This window comes from Ostrinia nubilalis, chromosome 19, assembly GCF_963855985.1.
Source record: "Ostrinia nubilalis chromosome 19, ilOstNubi1.1, whole genome shotgun sequence".
In the NCBI taxonomy this organism is placed as follows: domain Eukaryota; kingdom Metazoa; phylum Arthropoda; class Insecta; order Lepidoptera; family Crambidae; genus Ostrinia; species Ostrinia nubilalis.
In genome coordinates, this window is record NC_087106.1 from 12033024 (window position 1) to 12060763 (window position 27740).

Genomic DNA, 27740 nt, shown 5'->3' on the forward strand with positions numbered 1-27740 from the left:
AAACCGGTAATCACTAAAAGATCGTTGCACTATGCTGTCATGACGTCATTCATATCTCGTTCTGAAATAAAATTATAATTCAAACTTTGTATAACTACTGAAATTAAGTTTAATGTTATTAAAGAAATCCAGTATCTTACGTTGAAAACTTAACCAAAATAATGTTTAATGCTACTCAATTTATGAGTAAAATATTGTTAAAACATTATTGACAAAATATTGATACAGAACAAATAAAACTTTATTCTTTATTCCTGAACGTGACAGATATGTCAAATGTACACAAATGTTGATTTTTTGTGGAAAACTGCATCGTATTTCCGATAAATAAATAAAAGATGCTGTAATAAAACAAATATGGGTAAGTTGTTGCTGTTCAACAAATGCTGAACTTATTTTTACAGTAGGAATTTACCTAGTGATTTTATCCACAGACGAACCTAAGAATGAAACTTTGGATCTATCGAGGCGTGGGTTGAAGAAAATAGAGAAAGCGCCTGCAGACGAATCTAAGACGGTTATTAATTTAATCCTCGATCAGAATGAGCTGCAGAGACTGGACAATATCGAGACATACAGCCGTGTTGAGAATGTAAGCTTCTTACACTTATCAATTGGGTGAAGAACAAGTTAAATTCAAACTAGTTTAGTTTCAATTTAGTCTAATTTAGTAATTCTCAAATCATTGGGCCTCTAGGCCGTATGAAACATTAAGGATTGGTGTCATTGTAGTCTTTAGTTAGTTACCTGTAATAGATTTTAAGAAAACCTATACATCAACTATTATTGTCAGTTTTCAGTTTATTTATTTATGTATTAATTATAATTTTACCGTGGTAACTGTTACAATAAGAGGTTCTAAGGCTTTTTAAGAATAATGTCTTATTTTTTTAGGTCTCAATTTGCAACAATTTCTTGCTCCGTATGCATGGAGTATCCCGCCTGACGAATATACGAATACTTGCTTTAAACAATAATGGAATTCTCCAAATAGAGGGACTAAAAGATCTGATATACCTAAAAGTACTAAAATTAGCTGGTGAGTATTCAGTGTAATAGTATTTATTTATCAAAATGTTTATTCTTCAACTATTAATTATTTATCAACTTGAATTTTTTTATCAAGTAATGTTAAGTTTATTTTTCTCATTTGAACAGAATCAATATTTAGAATATTATTTTAGTATGTTACTATTAGGGTTTGTACCCGGGTAATCCCGGAACCGAAAGAACCGGGAAAACCCGGGTTTTTTCGACAGCTTAAGAACCGGGTTTTAAAAATTCAAAACCCGGTTCTTTCGGTACTTTCGGGTTTTGCATATGTATCTAAAAATCTGTTATAGGTATTAGGCATGAATCGTAACAAGAACATTGCGAACGTATAGAGAACCTAAAGATATCAGATTAGCTACTAATAAAGATTACCTACTTATTGGTTTTGTATTATGTTTTTTTTATGAGATATGTAAATATTTTAAGCATTTTTCTTACAATTTTTTTAAATCACTGGCATATTTTTGTTTGCGCTTACGTTGCGACAGGTTATACAGAAGATTGACGAGTATAACTTGCCACTATGCTTGGCGTTCGTAGACTATGAGAAGGTCTTCGATTCGTTCGGGTCTTGGGCAGTGCTTACAGTCTCTTCAGCGGTGCCGTATTGACTATCGGTATATCGAGGTGCTGAAGTGCTTGTACAAAAACGCCACCATGTCGGTCCGAGTACAGGAGCAGAGCACGAGGACGATTCCTCTGCAGTGAGGCGTTAGGCAGGGAGATGTTATATCTCCTAAACTGTTCACTACTGCATTGGAAGACGCTTTCAAACTCCTTGAATGGAAAGGATTCGGCATAAACATTAATGGCGAGTACATCACTCACCTTCGGTTTGCCCACGATACTGATTGTGGTCATGGCAGAATCGTTGTAAGATCTTGGCACAATGCTCAAAGACCTTAATCGAGTTTCCTAACAGGTAGGCCTGAGGATGAATATGGACAAAACAAAGCTTATGTCCAATGTCCATGTTGCGCCCTACCCAGTTTCGGTTGGGAGCTCAATCCTCGAGATTGTTGACGATCCAGCTAGGTAGGTCCAATTTCGAAAAGGGAGTCAATCGTCGAATCCAACTCGGCTAGGCAGCGTTCGGGAAACTACGCAACATCTTTTCATCCAAAATACCTCAGTGCCTGAGGACGAAAGTCTACAACCAATGTGTGTTACCAGTGATGACTTATGGCTCGGAAACGTGGCCTCTCACTATAGGCCTTATACAGAAGCTCAAAGTTGTACAGCGTGCTATGGAGAGGGCTATGCTCGGTGTTTCTTTATGAGATCGAATCAGAAATGAGGAGATCCGTAAATGAACTAAAGTAGCGACTTTAGTTCATTTACGGATCTCCTCATTTTATATGTCAGCGGATTCAGCGGACATAGCCCGACGCGGACGCAGAACTGACGGCCGATGGGGCAGGAAGGTCCTGGAATGGAGGCCGCGTACCGGAAAACGCAGCGTGGAACGTCCACCCACAAGGTGGACCGACGACATCATAAAGGTAGCAGGGAAGCGCTGGACGCAGGCCGCTACCAATCGATCAACATGGAAAGCATTGGGGGAGGTTTATGTTCAGCAGTGGACGTCCTATCCTATGGTTTAAAATTAAATGATGATGATGATGATGATATTTTTGTGTGAGAGTTGGCAACACTCCTTCTCCTTTATTTGCTTTGCATCTGACAGTCAATATACACCGTGTTACTTTGCATTCTTGCCATATTCACAGAGATAAAAGTAGGTAACAATACCTATTATTTAAGATAAACAAGAGACTCCCATAAAGAAAGTACACTAAAATTTTAGTAAATTTAGTTTTTCAGTACAAATTGGAATAAACCAATTTTGTCTCGCACGTTCTACAGGTGCAAGTGGAATAAACCTAGTGGGCGTGGCCTAGTTCTTAATTTTATGGCTTTGGGTACCAGCCTTTTTATCCAGTCATAATAACTATTTTAAAATACTCTTCAGTTGATTTCAGATTTTCCTTTCTACTTTACTGGCTTAGGACCGTCAAAAATACGTAATAATTAATAGGGTTTCAATTAATTTACAACATTGTACCCTATTTTTACAAATTAATAAATTAAGTATGAAATGAAATCACCTTATTCCTAATTAATTATTTATTCATAAGTTCCTACTTACAAAGTTTAAGTACTGCGAAGCAAGTGTTCAAAGTGTCCTCCGTTCTGATGAAGGCACAGTCTAGCACGGCGAAGCGTAGGTTTTTCGCTTTAGTTTTCGCAACACATAAACGTTTTGTATCACAGTATCACTAAAACAATCCTTTCATGTAACGCGTTTTTACACTGTTTATCTCTTCTGCGCATACCAGTCGTTTCAAGTCACTTCAAAAATCCATTGGTGTCAGGTCCGAGGATCGTGGTGGCCAAGCTACTGGACCCCTCGTCCAATCCACTGTTCACCAAACGTATTATTCGCGCACTTGACGTCCTTATTGTGGGGGAGCACCATCCTGCTGGTAGTAGAGCATTTGGTGTAATGCTAAGGGTACGTCATCAAGCATTTCGTCTAAGACGTCTTGCAGACACTCCAAGCACCATTTTGATTAAATTATTCGTTGTTTGAATACACTTCACTCATTTTTGTATTATTTATAACGTGATTTGTGTTTGATGGATTTCTCAGTTTTTTACAAGTGTCAAAAAGACATTTTAAAGACAATAGATTGCAATAGATATTTAAAAATACAATAAAAAGTAAAAAAGTCTCCATCGCCATCGCCAACAAGTGATGTGCATGCGTTACGATAATTAGTGGTGTGTTTAACAGATTGTCGATAAAATAAAATTCTCAAGATAAAAAAAAAAATTTTTCGGGCATTATTTTTTTACGGATTTGTGTTCAGTATCAGTAATATAGTAACCTCTGTAAATATGGCAAGAATGCAAAGTAACACCCTGTATAAATAGTCAAATATATCGATAAGTTGGATGAAAAAGACTGATTGTGGTACCTCAATTGAAAACTAATTATTTTACTTTTTATTTTATTTTTGGGAGTAGAATTTAGTAAAAATAGAAAAATATTGTAAATCATGTTTGTTGGTCATTCCTAGTCTATTCAAAGAAGTGTTATTTCAATAATAAAAACATAATCAAAATATTGTTTTTTTGGAACCGAAAGAACCGAAAAAACCGGGGCTCCCGGTTCTTATGACCACCAGACCCGAAAAACCCGGTTCCTCAAACCAGAACCGATTCTGCATTCCCTAGTTACTATCGGATTCATTGACAATAAAAAGTAAATATAGATGATGTTCCTATATCTTATTACTAATCTATTTTGGTTTACATGTTATTATAACTGTACATGTAACATATTCATGCCGAGAGTGGTATATGGAGGTCAAACACATAATAATAGACTGCAATACATATAGTATAGCAATGTCTGTATTGAAATAGTTAGTCAGCCTTGCATAAAATTAGACATAGATCTCTGTTCATCAATGAAATCTACTCAACAATACTGGCCATTGTTATACAACTGTGCTAAACTAGATTCATTTCATCTCTGTAGGATATCCTCAATGATGTTTTGTAGTTTCTTTTGTCAAACAAAAGTATTGTCACTTGACATTATTTCTTATCATAAGTAGGTAATCATAATGAAAGTGAATTAAAGTGAGTGATTAATTATCTTTCAATGTTAATGGTTCACGTTCTCTTAATTCCTTTGTTTTTTTTTTGCCCTGTAGATATTAAAATGACTTTGGTGAAATTCATTGGAGAGGTCACTCTGTGGGCCGTAATAACCCTGATCTGGCCATAAAAAAAATAAGAAAAAGACATGATTTCCTATTCTTAATGTCTTTTTTCAACTGCAAATAAATTTTTCATCTTTATGTCCAAACATGGATAGTATTCTAATGCTTATAAGTTTACATCTAAGGCATGCAAAAGTGTTGTTTTGGAATATGGAAGTTTAACCTCCCAAAGCTGATTATATTATTAATTATTGTGTTAATTATGTGTTTTATCACTCTGTTTTTAGGTAACAATATAAAGTCAATAGAACACCTGAACAACAACATTCATCTAGAATACTTGGATCTTTCAAATAACCAAATTTCTTTCATTGCTGATATTTCTTATTTGAAAAACTTAAAAGTAAGTATATAAAATTTATGATTCTCTTTTACATTATGAAAAATCTTATAAGAAATTACTCAGTCTTTTAAAGTGTAAACATATTTTTAAACAGCTGTTAATATTTTTTATTCTCTTAAATGTTATTTATATTGGTCCATTGTGTTTAATGTTAATTGAGTAAATATTTAATCTCGCGTTAATTGAGTAACTTTATCGATAGATCGATGAGCGACAACTACTAACGTCTAATTTACTGTAAAATATTCCATTTTTTTCTCACTGATTGAGAGATGCTTTTTGAGAAAAACATTGTGTACAATTTTTATCTGTAACTTTTACTTATTGGCTGCTCCTCATAATATTATTCTAAAAAAACCTTTTACTCTGGCACCTGTTACTTTATTACCATTTATCCAAACCAGGGATGTTATGGACATCCGTAACCGTAACCGAAACTTTCGGATATCCGAAATAAAAAAATATCCGTAACCGAAACCGGTATAATATTTTTCCTATATCTGTAACCGTATCCTATCCATAACCAAAACTACATATCCATAACATCCCTAATCCAAACCCCCTTACTTTGCAACATACACAACAGCTATTTATTTTTTCTCCAGCACCTAAGCCTAGAGCGCAACAGGATAACCGACCTCCGCCAGTGCGACCGTTACCTGCCTCCACACTTAGAACATCTAGGGCTGGCACACAACAACATCCCCGACCTGAACGAAATCAGCCATCTCGTGCACCTGACGAAGCTGGACAGCTTCTCAGTGCAAGGCAACCCGTGCGTGGCTATGGCTGGGAAGGACAAACTGTATCCTTTTCATAATAAAACTAGCTGACCCGGCAAACTAATAAAAAGTTGTCGTAATTTATCTATCTACAGGGTGTTAGGTAAATGGGTATATGAGCCGACACTAGCCCATGTTAACATGGTCATATAAATGGTATGGTGCAGTCAGAAATTTTGTATCATCATTTTATTTTTTTTAATTTTCATACAAAATAAATTTTATAAAATCCGATTTGTATAAAAATTAAAATAATTAAAATGAAGATATCAATTTTTTGACTTCACGATACCATTTATACGACCATGTTAACATGGGCTAGTGTCGGCTCATATACCCATTTACCTAACACCCTGTATAGCCTATGTTCATCACGGATAATGTAGGATTTTAAAGGTAAAAGATTTTTTCAAATCAGTCGCAAGTTCAATCAAATTACTCATTGTTTTTGACCACAAGGCAAAGAAGTTCAAAAGAAATAAATAATGTGATTACTATGTTACCATTGACTACTTGAGGGTTGAGGAGAGTTAACTGGCAACCAATGGCTAATTGATAAATCCATAACTTTTACAGAACTATTTGCAAGTTGTTTTTACAGTATATTCCAATGTTGTTCTTGTCTAAAATTTTCAATATTTGAAGAAAAATACAAACATACAATAATTGTCACATCTTGATGTTCTTAATCTTTTCCCCTAAATTCTAATTGAACCCTACCCTACATTCCGTGCGACCGAAATACCGAAATAATAAGTATTATTTGGAATGTGCGTGACCAAATAAATGGAGCTGTTATGCTAACTTCGTTAGGAATTATACAACTTAGAAAAGTTATATGAATTATTTATGGATATTATGTTGGTTCCGATTTGTTTTAATTCCATTTTTTCATAATTAGATTCGATGCTATTATTCATCTATATTTTACTACCGGTTGCTAAGCTTATGTAAATAGTTAAATGGGTATAATGTTTAAAAATATTTTGTTACAAGTTTTAAATTTATAGAATAAAAAAGAGTATTTTTTTCGTAAATGATCCTTAACTGCTCGATACTCAGAGGTTTCGACTACCGTCCGTTCGTCCTGAATTGGATACTCAGCGTAAAAAGCATCGATGGCTTCGTCGTCAGCGCGATAGAGAGGTAAGACAATTCGTACTTAAAATATTATTTCTCTCTCTCTCTCTTGATTGCTCTAGTCCAGTGTTTTTCAACCTTTTTCATGACACCCCCCTAGTATGAAAAAATATTTTGCGACCCCCCGACCGTTTGCTATTTTTTTCATGGATTTTTTGATGTTACAATTTAAATCTCTTGAAGAGATATCTGCCAATGTTACTTGTTTATTTTTTCTAGATCTTGCACATAGCAAACTGATGATTTTGGGACTCATATCAATCTTATGATATTACTTTACTGACCAATGTCAACAAAACCTTAGCAGTTCGGCTGCTTTCCATACTATGCTTTGTCATTAATTATTATTCTCAAGTTGTATTATGAATATGCAGCAGTTTCATTATGGGCCACTCAACCGTTGTCTTGTATTCACTTGGAATATCTAATTATACTTTCAAACGACCACATAATGTCTAACTTGGTTATAATTATCGCGTTTGCCTTTCAAATGGCATGGATACCTTCATTTATGTCATTCTCATTTAGTGAAAATTAACTTTTTTCTTGAGGGTAACGTAGCGTTTACGACACACTATATAAACAAAACTAATTGTGGTTTTAAGAATTGGTACTTTTTGAGGTTTAGTATTGATCGTAATCTTTCAGTGTTAATTATCCATTTCCGTTTTTGCTCTCGCTTTCATCAAATGGTGATTCTTTGCGATAGAACAAGACGACATGACCGACAATGGGTAGTTAACACTGTTGCCGATAGTACCTTAAAATATTGTATATTTCGTGACGCGCGACCGTAATGTCCGTGATAGAATAATTTTTTGGCGAAATCCAAACAAAATTAAATAAATAGTGATTATTTAGCCTTTATCCTAACTTGACACTTAAATGTTGGCAGCCTAAAAGCAGAATGGCTGTACAGTCAAGGCAAGGGCCGCCATTTCCACGCCGGCCAGCACCAAGAGTTATGCGAGTACCTGGCCTCCACCTGCCCTCTCACGGCCGACGCACTCGAGACCGAGGACCAGAGGAAACTGCGCCTTATTCTCAGCAAGGTAAGGTCGCCACTCCCACGCCGGCGGCACCAAGAGTTATGCGAGTACCTGGCCTCCATCTGCCCTCTCACATAGACGACCAAGGACCAGAGGAAACTGCGCCTTATTCTCAGCAAGGTAAAGTATCTTTTGACACCTGCCATAAAAAAATGTGACAATCATAAACAAAAAAATATAAAATATTGATCAAACAGATGATTTTATTTTATTGTTCCAGGCTCAACATCATCAACAGCAGCTAAAAGACCAAAACCACAGTCCTTTGAAAACTAAGTTACAATCTCCGAGAGTTCAATGTAAGTATAATAAAACTCGTATTTTTTCAAACATTGTACAGTGTCTTTTCAGACATTCTAATTTATAAGTTTTTAATTTGTTCATCACTCCGCAAACACATTTAAAAGACATTATAGTGATTCTCACGCCATTAAGCGGAATTCAGTTAGCTTAGTGCCAAGAACCTACAGCTGTATTACACTGCACTTCGACTTTTCTATTGTCGCAAAAAAGATAGGTTCTACTCTTTCGACGCGGCAGGTCTGTCAATTTTTACGACAAGGCTCACGAGAGGCAACCCATTCGATTCGACATCAAAATATACATTTTTATTGCAAAATCGTCTCTATATTCATCCCAACTAATATTATAAATGCGAAAGTAACTCTGTCTGTCTGTCTGTCTGTTACGCTTTCCCGCTTAAACCTCGCAACCGATTTTGATGAAATTTGGCATAGAGATAGTTTGAGTCCCGGGAAAGAACATAGGATAGTTTTTATCCCGGTTTTTGAAACAGGGACGCGCGCGATAAAGTTTTTCTGTGACAGACAAAATTCCACGCGGGCGAAGCCGCGGGCGGAAAGCTAGTTAGATATAAGATTCCAATGTTAGCTTGAAGTGCCATCATCTGTACCTGTACCTAAACTGAAGAGTGGACCCTTTTTCCAGCCCGTATATCCTCCCGGCACATGGGCCGTTCACCGGATCGGCTGACGTCGAGTTTCCACGCCGCGTTGCCTAAGTCCGCTTCGCCGCAGCTGATGTCAGCTTCATACTCCGGAGACATCCCTATACCATCAGCTATGAGCCAGAGCTTCGACTCGCCTGGCTTGATGTATGGGGGAGAGAAGAGGGACAATGGCAAAGAGAAGGAGAAGGCACCAGGTAAGTCAAAGTCGTTGGTTTCAAGCAAAACACTTCTACTACTGGATAAAAGCCTCCCAAGGCTTTCTGCCCCTAAGGCTATTGGCAGCAATAATAGTAGAATGGCAAGTATGTGTCACTTAATTGAGTAATACAGACAAAATAAATACAGACAAAAATCGGATACAAAACCTTACCATAATAAAAAATAACGCTATTCTTTTAGTGATGAGTAAAATTAATTATACGGTTATTTCTTTCGTTACAGAACTACCGCCAGCGAAACCAGTGAATCATTCCCTAGAAGCAGCATCCAAGATGGTTCCCGTGCCCGAATCGCTCATGAGTCCCGACTACCAGGACCCAATCTACGACATCCAAAGATCCATACCAAAGCCGACCAACCACTCCGTCAATAGCATCTCTAACACATCGTCTCAATCAAGTAACAGCAGCATACAAGAAGAGAAACCGCATAGACAGATCGTTCAGCCGAATAAGAACATAAAAGGATCCCCAAAGCTGCCCAAAAGTGCGACTTCTAGCCCGAAGTTAAAGTCCAAAATCGAGCGGAAGGGGAGTTTGTCTAAAGGTAAGATTCTGATCTTGACTTCATTTGCAGATACGAATGATGTATCGATAATAATACTTATCACAGTCATTATTACGGAAAATATTGAAGTCATTTCTACAACAAAATCGTATAAAATATCAAACCGTCAAAAGATTGACGTGCGTGACAGTCATGACGCACCCTTAATGTAGTAATTTCAACAAAAAAGAACTTTATTTGTTCATCTAACATTTTTTTAATGTCCTCATTTGTTTGAAGGTGACATAAAAACCGAAGAGAAAAAGCTGAACGGCATGACGAAACAAGAGAGCGGGGACCAGATAGACCCAGACAAGTTGGAAATCATCAAACTAGCGTCCAACCAGAGACGACAGAAGAAGATGAGTGCAGAATGCATGGCCGCCGTCACCATCCAGAAGATGTGGCGTGGATACCGCAGCAGGAACCTTAACAAGGACACACTGAGGATCCTGCATGCCATCCAGGCTGCTAGAGCGAGACAGCATATACAGTGAGTACAAATCATTAGAGACAAGGACACTTGTTCCCTCTAGCATAAGGTTCAAAATGAAGATGAGCGCGGAATGCATGACCGCCGTCACCATCCAGAAGATGTGGCGTGGATACCGCAGCAGGAACCTTAATAAGGATACACTGAGGATCCTGCATGCCATCCAGGCTGCGAGAGCGAGACAGCACATACAGTGAGTATACACCATTAGAGACAAGGACACTTGTTCCCTCTAGCATAAGGTTTAAAATGAAGATGAGCGCAAAATGCATGGCTGCCGTCACCATCCAGAAAATGTGGCGTGGATACCGCAGCAGGAACCTTAACAAGGATACCCTGAGGATCCTGCATGCCATCCAGGCTGCCAGAGCGAGACAGCATATACAGTGAGTATACACTACTAGAGACAAAGACATTTGTTCCCTTTAGCATAAGGTTTAAAATTAAGATGAGCGCGGAATGAATGGCTGTCGTCACCATCCAGAAGATTTGGCGTGGATACCGCAGCAGGAACCTTAATAAGGATACGCTGAGGATCCTGCATGCCATCCAGGCTGCTAGAGCGAGGCAGCATATACAGTGAGTACACACCATTAGAGACATACACTTGTTCCCTTTAGCATAAGGTTCAAAATTAAGATGAGCGCATAATGCTTGGCCGCCGTCACCATCAAGAAGATGTGGCGTGGATACCGCAGCAGGAACCTTAATAACGATACACTGAGGATCCTACATGCCATCCAGGCTGCGAGAGCGAGACAGCACATACAGTGAGTACACACCATTAGAGACAAGGACACTTGTTCCCTCTAGTATATGGTTCAAAATGAAGATGAGTGCAGAATGCATGGCCGCCGTCACCATCCAGAAGATGTGGCGTGGATACCGCAGCAGGAACCTTAATAAGGATACACTGAGGATCCTGCATGCCATTCAGGCTCTAGAGCGAGGCAGCATATACAGTAAGTACATTATAAACAGAGACAAAGACACTAGTTTCCTTTCTCTGGAATCTTTTTCTTTTGTGGTTACTTGTAAAATTTCCGCCTTGTCATTACTCAATCGAATCGGACCGACATTATATGGCTGATATTTTCAGTGATATTGAACAAATTGTTTATTGATAAGTGTATTTCAGTATCAGTATCAGTGGATATTTAAACATATTGCTTTTCTCCCGTAGAAGGTTAACGTGCGACATGGAGGCAACTAAGGCAGCCCTCGAAAGCGAGCGCAAGATTCAGCAGCTACAGATGCAAGCCATCAACGCGCTGTGGAAGAAAGTTTCAACGTTGCAAGCTGCAGGTACGTTTTAACCATACCATTCTATGGCGGTTATCACACTGCGCCGCGCTCCGCCGCGGTACGCGGGACGACAGATTTAATCATTGTATGCAAGTACCTCAGTTTGTATAAAAAACACGCGCGGCACAACACACTGACAACGCGTCTGCGCGCGGGATTTTTATATGAAATCACGCGGCGCAGTGTGATAACCGCCTATTTATAAGTATCACATACGTGCGTGTTTTGATCGTTCATTTTTGCCCTCAAGTCTGCAACTAATTCGTCGTAGTAATCGTACGATGATGTCATACCACATAGAGCTGTTACCGCATATTGATAGGTTAGATGTGACCCAAACAAATATAGAAATTTGAAAGTTATATAAAGCCTGGTCCGTGAGCACGTAGAATCCCGTCCAATGACTCCAAGCTGCCCATCCTTGTCGCTCGGACGGGATTCTACGTGCTCACGGACCAGGCTTTAGTCTATAACTTGTTAATTACACGTATCCTCTTGTTTCGTAATAGCTTTAACTACCGAACTAATTTTGATCAGGGCTGTCTTTAACCTACTAGGGGCCCTGGGCACTTAAGGATCAAGGGCCCTTATCATCTGGAAAAAAATATTTTGAGCAGGCGGGGGCCCTCTCGATCGCGGGGCCCTGGGCACTTGCCCAAAGTGCCCAGTGGGAAAGAGGGGCCTGATTTTGATACAGTTTGGTATAGGGATAGGAGAAGGATACAGTCTATCTTTTGTGGTAAAGTTAATATCAAAGGGGATGAAATAGAGGACGGAAAAAAGAAGCGCTTATGACTTATTATATTTTGTTTTAGTGGAAAGTGAAGTCATTTGTTTTTATAAATGAATAAACTCAAATTGCTCACCGACTACAAATTGTCTGCAGACACTCAAAAAGTCCGGTCGTGCGATTCAGACGACAGCACCGAAGCGGTGCGGCAGCTGACCGAGACGTGCAGCCGGCTGCAGTCGCAGGTGGCGTCGCTGCAGACGTGCATGCAGGACATCCTGCGCTGCGTGGCCTGCGCGCGCGCGCCCGCTGCCACGCAGACTGACGTCACGTGCGTGTGCACGCCGCAGGTAAAGTCGGATTCTTTAGAAATTTCCCTAAATGTAAACAAACATGGCCAACTGACATTAAAACATTTTTAATCTGTGCCCTAGTGAGACGACAAAACCTCTCGTTAATCGCGGATTGAAATTATTGTAGTACTTACGTACCTATAGAAATAATTTATAATGCTTTATAAAGCAATGCATTAAACAATTAGTAGTACCAGGCCTGTTCATCTCCGCGAGTTCACATCGAAAACAAAACACGCACGATAGCCCACCTACAGGAGGCGATTCGACAAGGCGTCACATACGAGATACGAGCGAGCATTGACACACGCACGCGTACTCTTGTATTATGGAAAAAAAAAAATACTGTGTAAAAAATACTGTGCAGTATTTAACTGCCTAAATAATAATAAAAACACACAATGTACTTTTTTTAAGTTGCCTGAAGACACTGAGAGGTAAATAAGTGGTTATTGTTATTCATGATAATTCATGCAAATTCATGTAGGGTGATTGCTATAGTAATTGGCCTGTACATAGTTATTGGCCACCTTGGCTTAAATAAAAATAAACAAGCATATGTACGTTATTAAGAGTGGAAAAGAGACACAAATACTTTCTCTGAGCAATACGCTGTCCAATGTAGTATGTCAGAGTAAGAACAGATGGCACTCTAAACAGCAGAAGCTTTCTTTCGACAACGAGTCGTCCGAGTAGCCGCATGCTTGTCAAAATTTTAAGGTAAATATTTATGAATATTGTTCGTAATTTAATTGTTTTTGCTTGTTATAGTAATTTTACTGTTTTTTTGTAAAGAGATAAATGGTAGCTTATGTAGATAGATTAAGTTACTTTGTTTTGGAATAAAATAACTTTAAAATTAGACCGGCCAATAACTATACCACGTTTCAATTTATTTCAGTTATTGGCCATGGGTGGCCAATAATTAAATTTTACTTTTATTGTATTTTTATTCAAGATTAAGTTAATTTAACCCTTAAATATTTGCTATTAAAATACTAACGTCCTAACCTATTAGGATCAGTAATTAGCCGGGGGGCCAATTACTGACACTTATGCACGGCCAATAACTATTTTTATTGATTTACTTTACCTAGATTGTTACAAGATGCCGTAGGTAACACAGTATACTAAGGTTGGTATAAGTAGTTGGAACAGAAACACTTAATCAGTTTAAAAAAATAAAACAAAATATAATACCTGAAATGCAAAACAATGAATTTTTTTTTATTCTCTATCGTTTGTGGGACTATTTATTATAAGCAAAATGGATTGGAAGCGGAAGTTACAGATGAACCTGAACCTATAAATCGGGAGAAAGAATCAACATTGAGTGAAATAGGAGAACTTCAAACTAGAGATAAAGAAAGAGAGACAAAAGACCCTAAAACTGGGACCCAAGAAGATGAGATAGGTACTTGTAGACGAACGAGAACGACGAGATGAACCGTTACCGTAACCAGAATATCAGAGGATTCTGGAAGAAAAAGCTAAAGAAAAAGAAATCCTCGAGAAAGAAAAAAGGTAACGGAAAATTGAAAGAGACCATAAAAGAGAGGACAGAAAACTGAAAGCTGAAGAAAAGAAAACTGCTAAATGCTAATGTATCTGTATCCAATCAAATCTGTAATATTTGCAAAAAGCTTATAAAAAATAGACTTTTAGTATGCTCTGAATGTCACCGTGTCTTTCATAAATCTTGTGTAACAGCATATTCCTGAAGAAGAAGGAGACAGTTATCTTTGTCACAATTGTTACAATGTTACTGAATGTACTGACGATGATGAGATAGATGAAGAAATCGATAAGAGTGATACTGATGACGAATTCTTAGCTAATCTTAAGGAAAGACAAAATGAGTTAGGATTACAAAGCGTGAAGTTACAGTGATTTTTATGGTTTTTTTTCGGTGGCTAATAACTGTACTTCTAGGAGCCAATTACTGTGATTTTGGGGCCAATAGCTAATAATGTGATCTCTGATATTTTTAAAATTATCATTGTAATTCTTATCGTATAACACCAAATAGGTACTAGCTTAAATAGCAGCAATACTGTTTTCTCATAATAAAATATAAAAAGTAAACAAAAGTCGAGTTTTTGTTACATTTTACACAAGTTAACTTACACAACGCTCTTAAAGGGCCAATAACTGTAGCAATCACCCTATTTCTTCCGACATTTTCCGCGATTTGGCACTTCACGTCACACATTAGTTTGCCGAAGTTCGCCGAGCCAGCTATTGTCAATTATTATAGGTGTCAAACAGGATAGGGTCTTTGCGCTGGTTTTCGTCCAACTATCGGAGTTGCCAACTTTGTGATCTTAAAATACCCTTACATAAATGTATCATATTATTTTATGTCGTTCGAGTGCTCATAAAGGCAGTCAACTAAAGTCCATACTGCAACGCACACACAATCCGCACCGTAACGTAAACGCCTTGCCTCGCCGATGACAGTGCGCGAAGGGCAATGACAGCTCGCAAAACACTGACGTATATCAATGTCTCATGGACTTGGCGTAACTTTAAAATAAACGTACTCGGTACATTTACATTACACACACATTAAAATTTACACGCATTATAAATACATACACGATTTAAGAAAACAACATGGCCGCAATATAGGCAATCAGCTGACAGGTATTTGTGTGTGTGTGTGTGCGTGTAGTTGTCAGCTGATTGCCTATAAATATGTTGTTTTCTTAAATCTTGTATGTAGGTACCTACTCGGCACAAGTCAGGTAGTTAGTGACGTCACATGAAAATGTTGCCAGAATGAGTACTGACCAAACATTATCTATTTCTTTTTTTTATACATCACCAGGGGTAAGTTAGAAAGAGATAAACAGCTGTTTGTCATTAATTTGTCGAATTTTTGTATAGATCTATATTTCCTCTCCACTATTACCTCCATGCCACAAAAGGCGATACGTTGTTGATCCCTTTCCGAGTTGATTTGCCTGCTATATGACCTGAGCTATGCTTTAAAAAAATGACCCTTAGTCATCTAAGATTTAATTTTGTATGAAGAAGTTTAATAAACACTTAAAATTGTGTTTATAATGCTATCAATTAGACATACGTGCCAAAAACTTTTCCTGTCAGCACGTTTTTTTTCTAGCGCGATGATTTCTGCAATGTACCGGTGACCGGTGTATGGCCGCGCATTTAGGTATTTTTTTGGAACTCACTACTTTTTAAATTACATTTTCATTTAGGTAGAACTGTTGCTTAGGCATTATAGATTGCAACAAAACTAGCGCGGGATGGCTACTGCCTTCTGTGACTACAATACTTTGTATTCAAAAGACAATGCCGGAATTTGGCGTCTTTTTTTTTTCGCGCGGCCATCGACCAAACCATGTTTTTTGGTTACAAAATAGTGTAATAAACCAAACTTACTATGACATGTATACCTCTAAACTCAGTTTGAACTGAGTTACGAGCATTAGAAGTTCGATGTTTTACATACTAAGATTTGCTTTTTGCGCGCAAGTTTTGTAAGAAATTGCAACAAAATAGTGAAGTCTTTTTTTATTGCCCTGATTCTGCCCATACTGATGACTGGAGCCTATAATTGATGTTATTGTTTGTTTACACATATAATGTCACTATTTTGTTGCAATTTCTTACAAAGCTTGCACGCAGAAAGCAAATCTAGTATTTAAAATCATCTTCTAATGTTCGTAACTCAGTTCAGACTGAGTTTAGAGGTATACATGTCATAGTAAGTTTGGTTTATTACACTATTTTGTAATCAAAAAATAAGGTTTGGTCGATGGCCGCGCGAAAAAAAAAAGACGCCACCTTCCATACAAAATCTGGCATTGCCATTTTACGCATGTGTTTATGGCAGCTCAGTGAAATGGACGAAAACCGAAGTTAGATAGAAAACCAGCACAATGACCCTACTTTCAAAAATTAATATTGCGATTTTATAAATCACTTAAACAACTTTATATTAATTTGCGGTACGAAGTACGCCGGGACAGCTCGTAAAACAAATTCATTATTTACATATTACTAATTTATCAACTTTGTTCATTGTTATTTCATTAGTTGTTCGTGTTTCGTTTGGGTTAGACCAAGAGCCGAATGCAAAAAATAAATGTTACTTAATTATATTAATCCTACAAAAAACGGACGGACGTGTGCAAGTCTAATAGCCATATGGTTAACTCATTTTAAAAAGTGCACAAAAACGTTCTATGTTCAGACAGACTATATGACGAATCTATAAGGGTTCCGTTTTTGCCATTTGGCTACGGAACCCTAAATACCGTATCAAAATCTGTTGCATAGTTTTAAAGATCTAAGCATACATAGGGACAGACAGACAGGAAAGCGACTTTTTTATAATTATTACGTAGTGATGATGGGCATATAGACCAAATAAAGACATTTTGATTTAAGGGGGGGACATCGCAAGAGCCATTCACATTTTTATCAGAAAGATAATAAATTAATATATTTAGGTTTTTGAAATCTAAAACAGCCAGGAAATCAAAGAGGCAAACATGATACCTTTGTGATTTTATAAGAATTTTATTGTAAAACACGGTCATATTAAACTTTTATAAAAAATCCAGAGGTAAATGTTTTTTTTCGAGAAAAATTTTTTCTAATCGTGTTTTCGAAAATATCATCCCATCACACATACGTTCTGTAATACATAATATTGAAAACAGTGCGAAATATCGTCAATTGCAGTTTTCACATACTAAGGGCCCATAATGAAATTAGTATAATGTTTGTTTATGTAATAAAATTTGGTTTGAAATACCTACTGAATTGAATTTTTATTTCTTACTAGCTTTTTGGCTTCGCCCACGTGAAATAAATTGTCACAGTTATGTGTGTTATAAAATATTTAGGTGCTAGCTCTTACACTATATAACTGGCGGCCGCATGTAGCTGCGCGTTGCCGCGAAGAGCAGTGAATGCAAGTGTGGTGCGCTAGATGGCGACACAGTAGCTTCTTGTAGCAGTCAGCCCTATGGCATCAGGACAGTACCGATCACTGACGTATGTCAACAAAACGGTGCTCGACTCTTAAGACAAGCTAAATTACACCATATTGTTGATGACATTGAGCATACATTTTTTTGAATACCTTCGCGAAGAAAAACTTCTGTACGTAGTACTTATTATTATTCTGTGGTAGTACATTCAATGAAGAAAAAATACATTGTTGATTAAGACCCTATTTAAATCTATTTAAATGCAATCAGTAATAAAAATGATTGAATAATTGAAATAAAATCGATTAAATTTACCGATTATTATCTATGACTTACAGGTTACAACACTGATGTGTCAGAGACAACATGGAGATAACACATAATTTTAAACTTCAAGTCAATTTGACAAGTCTCACAAATTTTCATCTTTCACATAATTTTGCTAAAATAATTTGTTTAAAGATTGATTCCAAACTTGTATAATCGTGAGAATAAAGTTGGTTTCATGGGCTTGTGAAATAATGTGTATGATATTATGAACACGTAAGTGATTATGGTGTAATTGTGTGCAGAAGTGTTTGTTTACATTTAAGGAAATTTCTGAAGAATTAAGGTATACACGCGACATCATCATCGAGGCCATAGGACGTCCACTGCTGAACATTGGCCTAGTTGCTAATAGACATGTTGACACCACCAATCAATTGACGTACTTTTTAAAACTGTCAAAACGAAACTCTCCCATAGATTTTATATGGCACTACAAGCAAGTGACGTCACTATTTTGTCAACTCAATTATACTACTTTTTTCAATTACAATGCGACCAATAACACTGGTCAACAAAAAAACAACTTTTGCATGTAACATGAAAACTTTTGTCTAGTTATGATTAGAACAAGGATAAGGATACTAGAAATAAAATTTAAAGGCTTTCAATACGAATAGTTTTTTTGTTACACCATTTTATAACATTTTAGAAATTTTGAATTTTAATCAACTAAAAGAAGTTATTTCGATCTATTGCAACATTAATATGAATATACTTTTATGATTTTCGTTTGTATTTTGCTTCAGGAATGTCTCGTTTTAATACCCAATAGTAATCTGCTAACATTCGTGGGCTCCACTTGCTCTGATATCGTTTTTCTATGGTAGAAATGTCTTGTTGGAATCTTTCACCTTGTTCATCGATACTGGCGCCCAAATTTTCAAGAAAGAAGTCTAAACGTGAATGAAGAAAATGTATTTTCAATGACATATTACAGGCCAAAGCCTTATAAGCAGATAAAAGCTCCGCTATAATACATTTATAGTCACTTGATCGGTGATTTCCTAGAAAATTTGAAGTTACTTTCATGAAAGTTTCCCAAGCTGATTTTTCTAAATTACTAAGCTTTTCTTTAAATATATCATCTTTCATCAGTTGCCTGATTTGAGGGCCACCAAATATGCCCTCAAAGTCAGGATCCAATGTGTCTTTTTCGATTTTTGGCGTAACGGCCAGATCGCTAGTTTGAGGTGGTTCTGGTACCGGACTACCGGTAGATCTTCACTATGAGGGATCGGTCTTTTAGCTGAAGGCTGGTCAGGATACTTAATTTTACTTTTTGTTTTAATTGTAATACCTTTTTTGTATCATTAAGACAACAATAACAATCAGATGAGTCGTTCGTTGGTTTCGCCCAAATCATAGGGATTGCAAAAGGCATAGATCGAGATCTTTTCGTCCATCCAGTGAAAAGACACACACATGTAACACAACAGAAGTGTGGAACCCTCGCTTTGTCTTCTTGTCCGATGGCAAAGCCAAAAACTATTCATATAACTTAATTACTAATGGTTTTAAATTCCTTCGCTGAGTTTTGAAAGTAATGTCACCCCAAATGTAACAAAACTTGTCAGGATAATTTTTGCACTTTTTTGACATTATTTAACCCTTCATTTGATTTTGTTCACTGGGATGAACATTAAATTGAAAAAAATAATATGCCGAGTGCATACGTCTTAATTACTGGTAAGTTTTTTTATTCACTAGAAAATATACTTAAATTTTGGTAGAAAAATATTTTTATGTGCTAGCTACAGTCTGAAAGCGTTAATTTTAGCCAAAATGCCGACATAGCGAAGACCAGGCTTTAGTGTCAAGGTGTTTATTCAAGCTTTACATGTTTTTTATTATAATTGAGTAATGACAGTGGTTTTAACGTATTGCATAGTGTTCATGCTCAATAACTTGATTGATTTACAATGCTCATTTAATAAATAAGCCATGCTATACCAGGTCAAAGTCGAGTGTTCATCCCAGTGAACATTGCCAAATTACCAGCAATGTTTGATTGTTCATCCCAGTGAACGTTGTCAAATAGGCTATGAAACGTTTATTTTTGCTTAATTTTATTTCAGTGGACCAATTTCTTTATTTAGAGTTAATTTTTATTTTGTTTGAGTTGTTGGCAGCTTGATACTGTATTTTCATGAAATATAATATCAGAATAATGTTTTGTTGCTTGTAAAAGTGGACATAATTGTTTTCTAAATTTTCATGCAAAATAATTACATATTTTAATTTAGCGGTTGTTTGTAGATTCAAAGTTTGTAGTTCCTAAGAATATTTTTGATTAAAATCATTTTTACTTTTTTATTTAAACCCTGAAGAATATATTTTATAAATGTGGGAGCTGTTTTTTTTATTATTTTGTGCGACTTGTCCACTTTTAAGTTACATGAACTAAAAATTTTTTTTTATCTTTAAAAACTTTAAACATTGTTTTACCTCAACGATCACACAAAATTGTATGGTAATAGTTAATTTCTTACTATTTTGTGCACCAAAAAGCGTTTAATACTATAAATTTTACTTTTTATATGAATAATTGTTTTAATTTAATGCCTCTACCTTAAATTGGCAATGTTCACCCCAATGAACAGTTAAAATTCTCCATATATTTGGCAGTGTTCATTGGGATGAACATTGATTTTTTTCTATTTGGTGAAGTTCCGATTTTTTATATTTTTTTTTCTGACCTATAAATAACCCTAAGAACATAAATCCGACGATGTATTTTTATTTCTTGATAAATAATGAGTCTGCCAAATTAAGGGTTAAGAATCATTTATCTCTAAAAACAGAACGAAACACTACGCTCTTCAAATAAAAAAAAATATCTGAATGAGAAAGTGAAATAAAAACGGTTAATTTTTAATTTTGTGGGTACTAGCTGTAACACGAAAACTAGACCTGATGGAATCAAAATAAATATGGGAATAAATTGAGGGTAGGTAGGTAATTTAAAATTAGCAAGCACCTTTCTTGTTACAAAATTTTGTTGACCAGTGTAATCGTAAATAACAGGTAATTTAAAATTAATTAAGTTTTTAAGACCAGAATGAAGTGTCTTTTTAGAAAAGTTGTGATTTCGAATTATTGGAGAATGTTGTCAAATTGTCCATTGCTCATAAGATAGGCCCCCTTAATTGATATTTATTGTCCGTGGTGCATAATCTTTTCTTAAAGGTTTTAAACCTTTGTTTGTCACCTGTCATCCGCCTTTAGTCCAGTCATTTAAGCTTAAATTAGGTAAGAATCTCGGAATTAGAGATACCCAGCTGTAAGTCTGTAAATACTTGTATATTGACACCCTAAAAGTTGTCTCAAAACCTACATATGGTAGGGTGTAAGCAACTATTAAATTTTAAGGTCAAAGGTCACAAAAATCGTTTTTTTGCGCTTTTTTTGGAAATATCTCATTTCCTATGGGTTTTTTGCTATTTGTATTTATTATCAATATTGTAGAATACTAAATTCTCTACAAATTTTGTTTGAAAAATTTTTTTATACGGTGAACCGTTTTCGAGATAGAGGGCGGAGAGCGCGCGGTCACTGCATCACTTCAGGTCAACTTAAGCGGTTTAGGTTTTTCATACAAAAGGATTTTCCCGCTAATTCCCGTGGGAATTTCGGTAATTACTTGTTGTAAATAAGCTTTAAGTTTACTAAGGTACCTACATGCCAAATTTCAAGCGTCGTAACTTCCGTTAAGCGTTTAGATTTTTCATACAAAAGGATTTTCCCGCTAATTCCTGTTCCCGTGGGAATTCCTAAGTAAACTATAACCTGCCCAGGTGTATGAAGAATAATTGTACCAAGTTTCGTTAAAATCCGTCGAGTAGTTTTTGTTTCTATAAGGAACATACAGACGGACAGACAGACAGACAAAAATTTTACTGATTGCATTTTTGGCATCAGTATCGATCACTAATCACCCCCTGATAGTTATTTTGAAAATATATTTCATGTATAGAATTCTGTCCGTCTGTATGATCCTTATAGAAACAAAAAATACTCGACGGATTTTAACGAAACTTGGTACAATTATTCTTCATACACCTGGGCAGGTTATAGTATACTTAGGAATTCCCACGGGAACAGGAATTAGCGGGAAAATCCTTTTGTATGAAAAATCTAAACGCTTAACGGAAGTTAGACGCTTGAAATTTGGCATGTAGGTACCTTAGTAAACTCAAAGCTTAGTTACAACAAGGAATTCCCGAAATTCCCACAGGAATTAGCGGGAAAATCCTTTTGTATGAAAAATCTAAACCGCTTAAGTAGACCTGAAGTGATGCAGTGACCGCGCGCTCTCCGCCCTCTATCTCGAAAACGGTTCACCGTATAAAAAAAGTTTTTAAACAAAATTTGTAGAGAATTTAGTATTCTACAATATTGATAATAAATACAAATAGCAAAAAACCCACAGGAAATGAGATATTTCTAAAAAAAGCGCAAAAAACCGATTTTTGTGACCGTTGACCTTGAAATTTAATAGTTGCTTACACCCTACCATATGTAGGTTTTGAGACAACTTTTAGGGTGTCAATATACACGTATTTACAGACTTACAGCTGGGTATCTCAAATTCCGAGGTGAACTTACTATAATGACTGGACTACTTGCAATGGAGGGAAGTCGAACCTTAATTTCGAACTCCTCCTATGTTCTTCTGATTAATTTCGTTGCGGGTCCAATGACAGTTTAACTTTCCCCCGGGACAAACTTGACCTTCATTGGTTGGGTTTTTGTGGCGCTGTAGATCCTGGCTACACAGGAGTTGCAGTGGTGGGAACGAGAGGTGGGAATAGTCTTTTTTGCTGAACATAGGCCTCCCCCAATGCTTTCCATGTTGCCCGGTTGGTAGCGGCCTGCGTCCAGCGCCTTCCTGCTACCTTTATGATGTCACCGGTCCACCTTGTGGGTGGACGTCACATGCTGCGTTTTCCGGTACGCGGCCTCCACTCCAGAACCTTGCTGCCCCATCGGCCGTCAGTTCTGCGTACTATGTGCCCTGTCCATTGCCACTTTAGCTTGCTAATCCGTCGGGCTATGTCAGCGACTTTAGGTCGTTCACGTTTAGGTACACGAATAGCGATCACTAACCAGAAGTTTTGATGTAAGCAAGCTTCCCACTAGGTCGATTTGGTGAACGTCGTCGGGAAAGTTCTTCGTCCAGCGGATGACGCGTTTTGGTTGAAACTAGGGATGTTATGGATATGTAGTTTCGGTTATGGATACGGTTACGGATATAGGAATAATATTATACCGGTTGCGGATATTTTTTTATTTCGGATATACAGGGTGGAAACGATAAGTGATCTCATTCGATTATTTCTAAACTATACAAGATATCAAAAAACTGGTTACTGATCCTGAAAGTGATTCACGAGCTCTATCCAACGGTACCAATAATAGGTTACAGAATTAACTGGATCCATCCGAAAATTAAATGTTTTCAGCCTCCATACTAAATGTATGCCAGCCAAACAATATGAGAAGTATTAATTTTTTTAATTAAATAATAAACACTTAAAAATAATTCGTAAATTGGTTTTTAGGCTTTACTTGCTATAATATTATCAAGACATGAGTGCCATGACTGTGGCTGTACTAAATGTATGGAAGCTGGAAACATTGAATTTTCGGATGGATCCAGTTTATTAAGTAACCTATTATTGGTACCGTTGGATAGAGCTCGTGAATCACTTTCAGGATCAGTAACCAGTTTTTAAATATCTTTTATAGTTTTTAATATTACGTGGTTTTACTCAATGTATGGAAGCAGGAAACATTGAATTTTCGGATAGATCCAATTTATTCTGTAACCTATTATTGATACCGTTTGAAAGAGCTTATGAAGCACTTTCAGAATCAGTAATCAGTTTTTCGATATCTTGTATAGTTTAGAAATAATCGAGTGAGATCACTTAACGTTTCCACCCTGTATAGATATCTGTGCTTTAGAATGCAATTTGCAATAGTTGTCCAATACGGTTTATTCATGGTCGCACACTTTACATCAAATAAAAAGTAATTAAAAAAATAAAAATGTATACTAAATGGCATTATAAAGGTAAATCAGGCTGTTATGCCTTTACATATAATGCTATAGAAAAAAACAATTTAAACTGCCTACATTCGAAATTATCCGAAACTTTTGAATCGGTTACGGTTCGGATATTTTTTTATTTCGGATATCCGAAAGTTTCGGGCACGGTTACGGATATCCATTACATCCCTGGTTGAAACAGACCAACTATACTGGTCATCACAAAAATCGGCCCACCTACGTTTTACAGGACTCGTTTCTACTGACACAATCATAGTTCCCCAACAATATTGGTGTTATTTGAAAGCCCAATAAATATCCTTTTCTTAATAAACGATTAACATAAACGCGATATACAATAAATGTGACTTGAAAAAAGACCTCACTTTGAGCTAGGGGTTGCAAGTCCCGGTACTAAGGAGTGTTACTGAATTCCCGGTACCAGGTCTAAGCCAGTACCGGGAAAACCGGGAAATTCGGGAATTTCGGTACCCACGTGAATTATTTATTAAAACAAATTACCTAATTTGTACGTAATTTTAATAAAAATGTAAATAGGTTAACAAAAATATTAAACTTTTTCTGTTCAGTTCAATTGGTTTGTTACCTTAATAATAAATCAGTCCAAACAGTTACACAACACGACAAAACTAGTTATAAATGCCTATTAAAAATCATAACCGCCATATTCATAAAAAGCAACAATCGTTTAATCAACCTATTTTAGTTAAAATAATATGTTTTCTCACTTTCTATCAATGTCAAATACTGGCAGCGACAAGAATTAGAGAAGGCGCACACCGTTGATTTTTAGTTGGCCGATAGTTGTGCCCGATTTTAATTTGTATGAAGAATCGGCCAAATCGAATCGGCGTAGCACACTCCCATACATGCCCATACTGATCAACTGCCCGACTAAACTATCGGCCGACGAAAAATCAACGGTGTGCGCCTACTCTTAGGGACAAAACCAAAATTAACTAAATTAGGTTTATAAAAAAACACGCTGTTGAAAGAAATAATCAGTAGTATCTAAGTACAATCAGATAAAACAATCAGTCTTAAAAGGATAGTAATGAATTAGGAACATTATTAATATTTTTTCATTTGTTGATAGTGTGTACGTAAAAAGATGATGGCATCTAGTCAAAAAATTGTTATTAAAAATAAATTATTGAAGTCCCGAAAGTACCGAAAGTCCCGGGAATTGCATCGTCAGTACCGGAACTAGATAAAGGATTAGATTATCGGGAATTCCCGGGAAAAATGAGTACCGGGATTTCCCGGGAGCAAACCCTACTTTGAGCTCACCTCTGGGATCAATTAGACCAATTTTTATGGTTATAAAACCAAATAATGATCTCACGTGTCTTCTTTAACAGATGAATATTATATTATTAATAGTTTTATAGCCATAAAAGTTGGCTCAAGCGAAGAAGTCTCTCTGGATTTTTCTACAGACACATTTTTGGTGTAAAAACCTTTCCTTTAATAAAATGAAGTTTAGAACTAGGCTTTTAAATGGTGCCAATATTGGTGGGAAGTGGTGATGCATACGTTTGAAAGTGCTTGTCGCGGGAGGGCTGATTTTTGTGATGACCAGTGTACAAATAATTGACCTTACACAGAAAATATGCGCAATGTCAATCACTCTTTTGTCCGTAAGACGAGGCAATAAGGCTCAAAATAGCTCCCCAAATGACTCAAAAAAGACGCTAACGAGGTGTTTCTCGACAGGAGGAACGCGTTTCGTTTCTAAAACGACCGCAGTCGCTGCCGCTGGCGCCAGCCGCGCCCGCGCCCGAGCCCGCTCCTGCGCATCAACAGGAAACGTAAGTTGCACGCAAATTAATACAAAAAAATTTTTTCTTGCTTTCAAATTCTTTATTACTATGTAAGTAGACCCTTTCGAAAGCTCCTATACACGTCCCATAAAAGCTTGCCATTACTTTGGGATTACATTAATTTAGCAGCTTTGAACTTCAACACGTTTCAATTTAGCTTGCCATAACTTCGGGACAACGTTTATTATACTTAATGAGGGTTTTCGCGAATGAAAAATCCGCCAGATGGCAATACGTAGACGCGAGGTCCAAATGCTGCATGATTGGTTAGTTTTGACATGACATTGACAGATATGTCAAAATCCACCAATCACGCAGCAGTCAGACCCCACATCCACGTCCCGCCATCTAGCGGATCTTTCATTCGCGAAAACCCTCATTGCTAGACTTCAACTGTCTGACTGAACCTTGAGTGTATCTATTTTCGTCTCATTTATTTAATTGCGGACCCAATGCGTTTAACTTCTCCTATGAAAATCTTAGCCTTGGGGTTTTAACAGTGAGGCATTATGAACGTTATTAATTTCATACGTATTTTTCTGTTAACCCTAGAGTGCTCGCGCTATGAGCATTTTGCCGCCCTCGGCAAAAAAATCGAGTTATTTTCTACACGATGCGTTTGTTAAAGTCAAGCGTTTCAGTAGCTGCCTCCCGATACTTCACCTCCATGTATTAGAAATTAGAAGAAATTTAGTGCGCAGGTGACCGCAATAGAGAACGATTGTTGAACGTATGTCACGTTTTGCGGCAAATTGCTCACTGCGCGACTACTGACGTAACTAAAATTTGTGTGTCTGGTTTTTAGTGTAGTTGGAAGATTATTAGTTTTTATTGCGTATAATGTTGTTTTGACATTAATGACGTCATAACATTGATGATTACTATTAGTGCTTAATTTATTTCATGTCGTTTTCGGTAAAATTCACGTAAAATACAAAAAATGAAAAAAACAAGGAACATGTCGGATTTCGAAGAAGCTGGTGCACTAAAATTAGTGGAAAATGTATACTAAAGTTATAAAGAAAGTAAACATAGTCATTACAATACTGTTATAGAACAATCAGCGGCAGAATCTGAAGATGATGTGCCAAGGGTGCAATAGTTGTGCAAATTTACTGTGCAACGCACATTAAATGCACATGTGACAGGCCTGTTTTGTTGAAGCACATGTCATATGTAAGGAAAACCTTTAAGTGTGCTAATAAGTTTAATATTTGATGATGTATGTAGGTAAAAACAATAGTGTTTCTAAGATTTCTATAAATATTTCCTAACATTTCCAAAATATATTTTTTTCTTTAAATTTTAACCACAAATCTTTAATAAACGTTATTTTCTAATAGTGTATGCTTTATTCTATCATTTTTAACTGATTTTCATATTTTTAAACTGTTAATTGACACACAACCGGACTTTAAGTTTGGGCGGCAAAATGCTCATACGCGAGCACTCACGTTTCACGGAAAGGCGCGACTACTCTAGGGTTAACAGTTAACTTTCCGACATTTATCTCTCAGCTCATAAAATACAATTAACATGAATAAAAATATTGTATTTTAGCGAGAAACCAAACGAAATGGACACTCTTGACATAGAGCGCACAGAGTCGATCATAGAGGAGAAAACCGACAGCTCAGAGGAGCGCGAGCAAGAGGTCATCGTTGACTGATGACTACCCGAAACCGACCTAGTTGCAGCTACTTAGGGTTCAAAATACTCTAAGGCAAATCTTAGGCTATGAGAAGATAATTAAAAACCTATCTTTGCTTT

General features: G+C 36.7%; 1 protein-coding gene across 1 annotated transcript; it reads left to right on the forward strand.

Moving 5' to 3' along the window:
* The first annotated feature begins 271 nt into the window (after positions 1-271).
* LOC135080971 (centrosomal protein of 97 kDa) lies at positions 272-27639 on the forward strand. The gene is made up of 15 exons (XM_063975694.1): positions 272-361; positions 435-592; positions 895-1039; positions 5075-5190; positions 5796-5995; positions 7035-7118; positions 8008-8164; positions 8382-8460; positions 9110-9325; positions 9573-9896; positions 10137-10389; positions 11573-11694; positions 12581-12774; positions 25864-25958; positions 27531-27639. The coding sequence occupies exons 1-15, from the start codon at positions 358-360 to the stop codon at positions 27637-27639; spliced, it is 2256 nt and encodes a 751-aa protein (XP_063831764.1). The 5' UTR covers positions 272-357.
* Positions 27640-27740: the final 101 nt, after the last annotated feature.

Excerpts from the sequence above, each read along its gene's own strand:
- LOC135080971 (XM_063975694.1), top strand. Across the intron at positions 593-894 it reads CATACAGCCGTGTTGAGAAT|GTCTCAATTTGCAACAATTT; the intron begins GTAAGCTTCTTA and ends TTATTTTTTTAG. Across the intron at positions 11,695-12,580 it reads TTCAACGTTGCAAGCTGCAG|ACACTCAAAAAGTCCGGTCG; the intron begins GTACGTTTTAAC and ends AATTGTCTGCAG.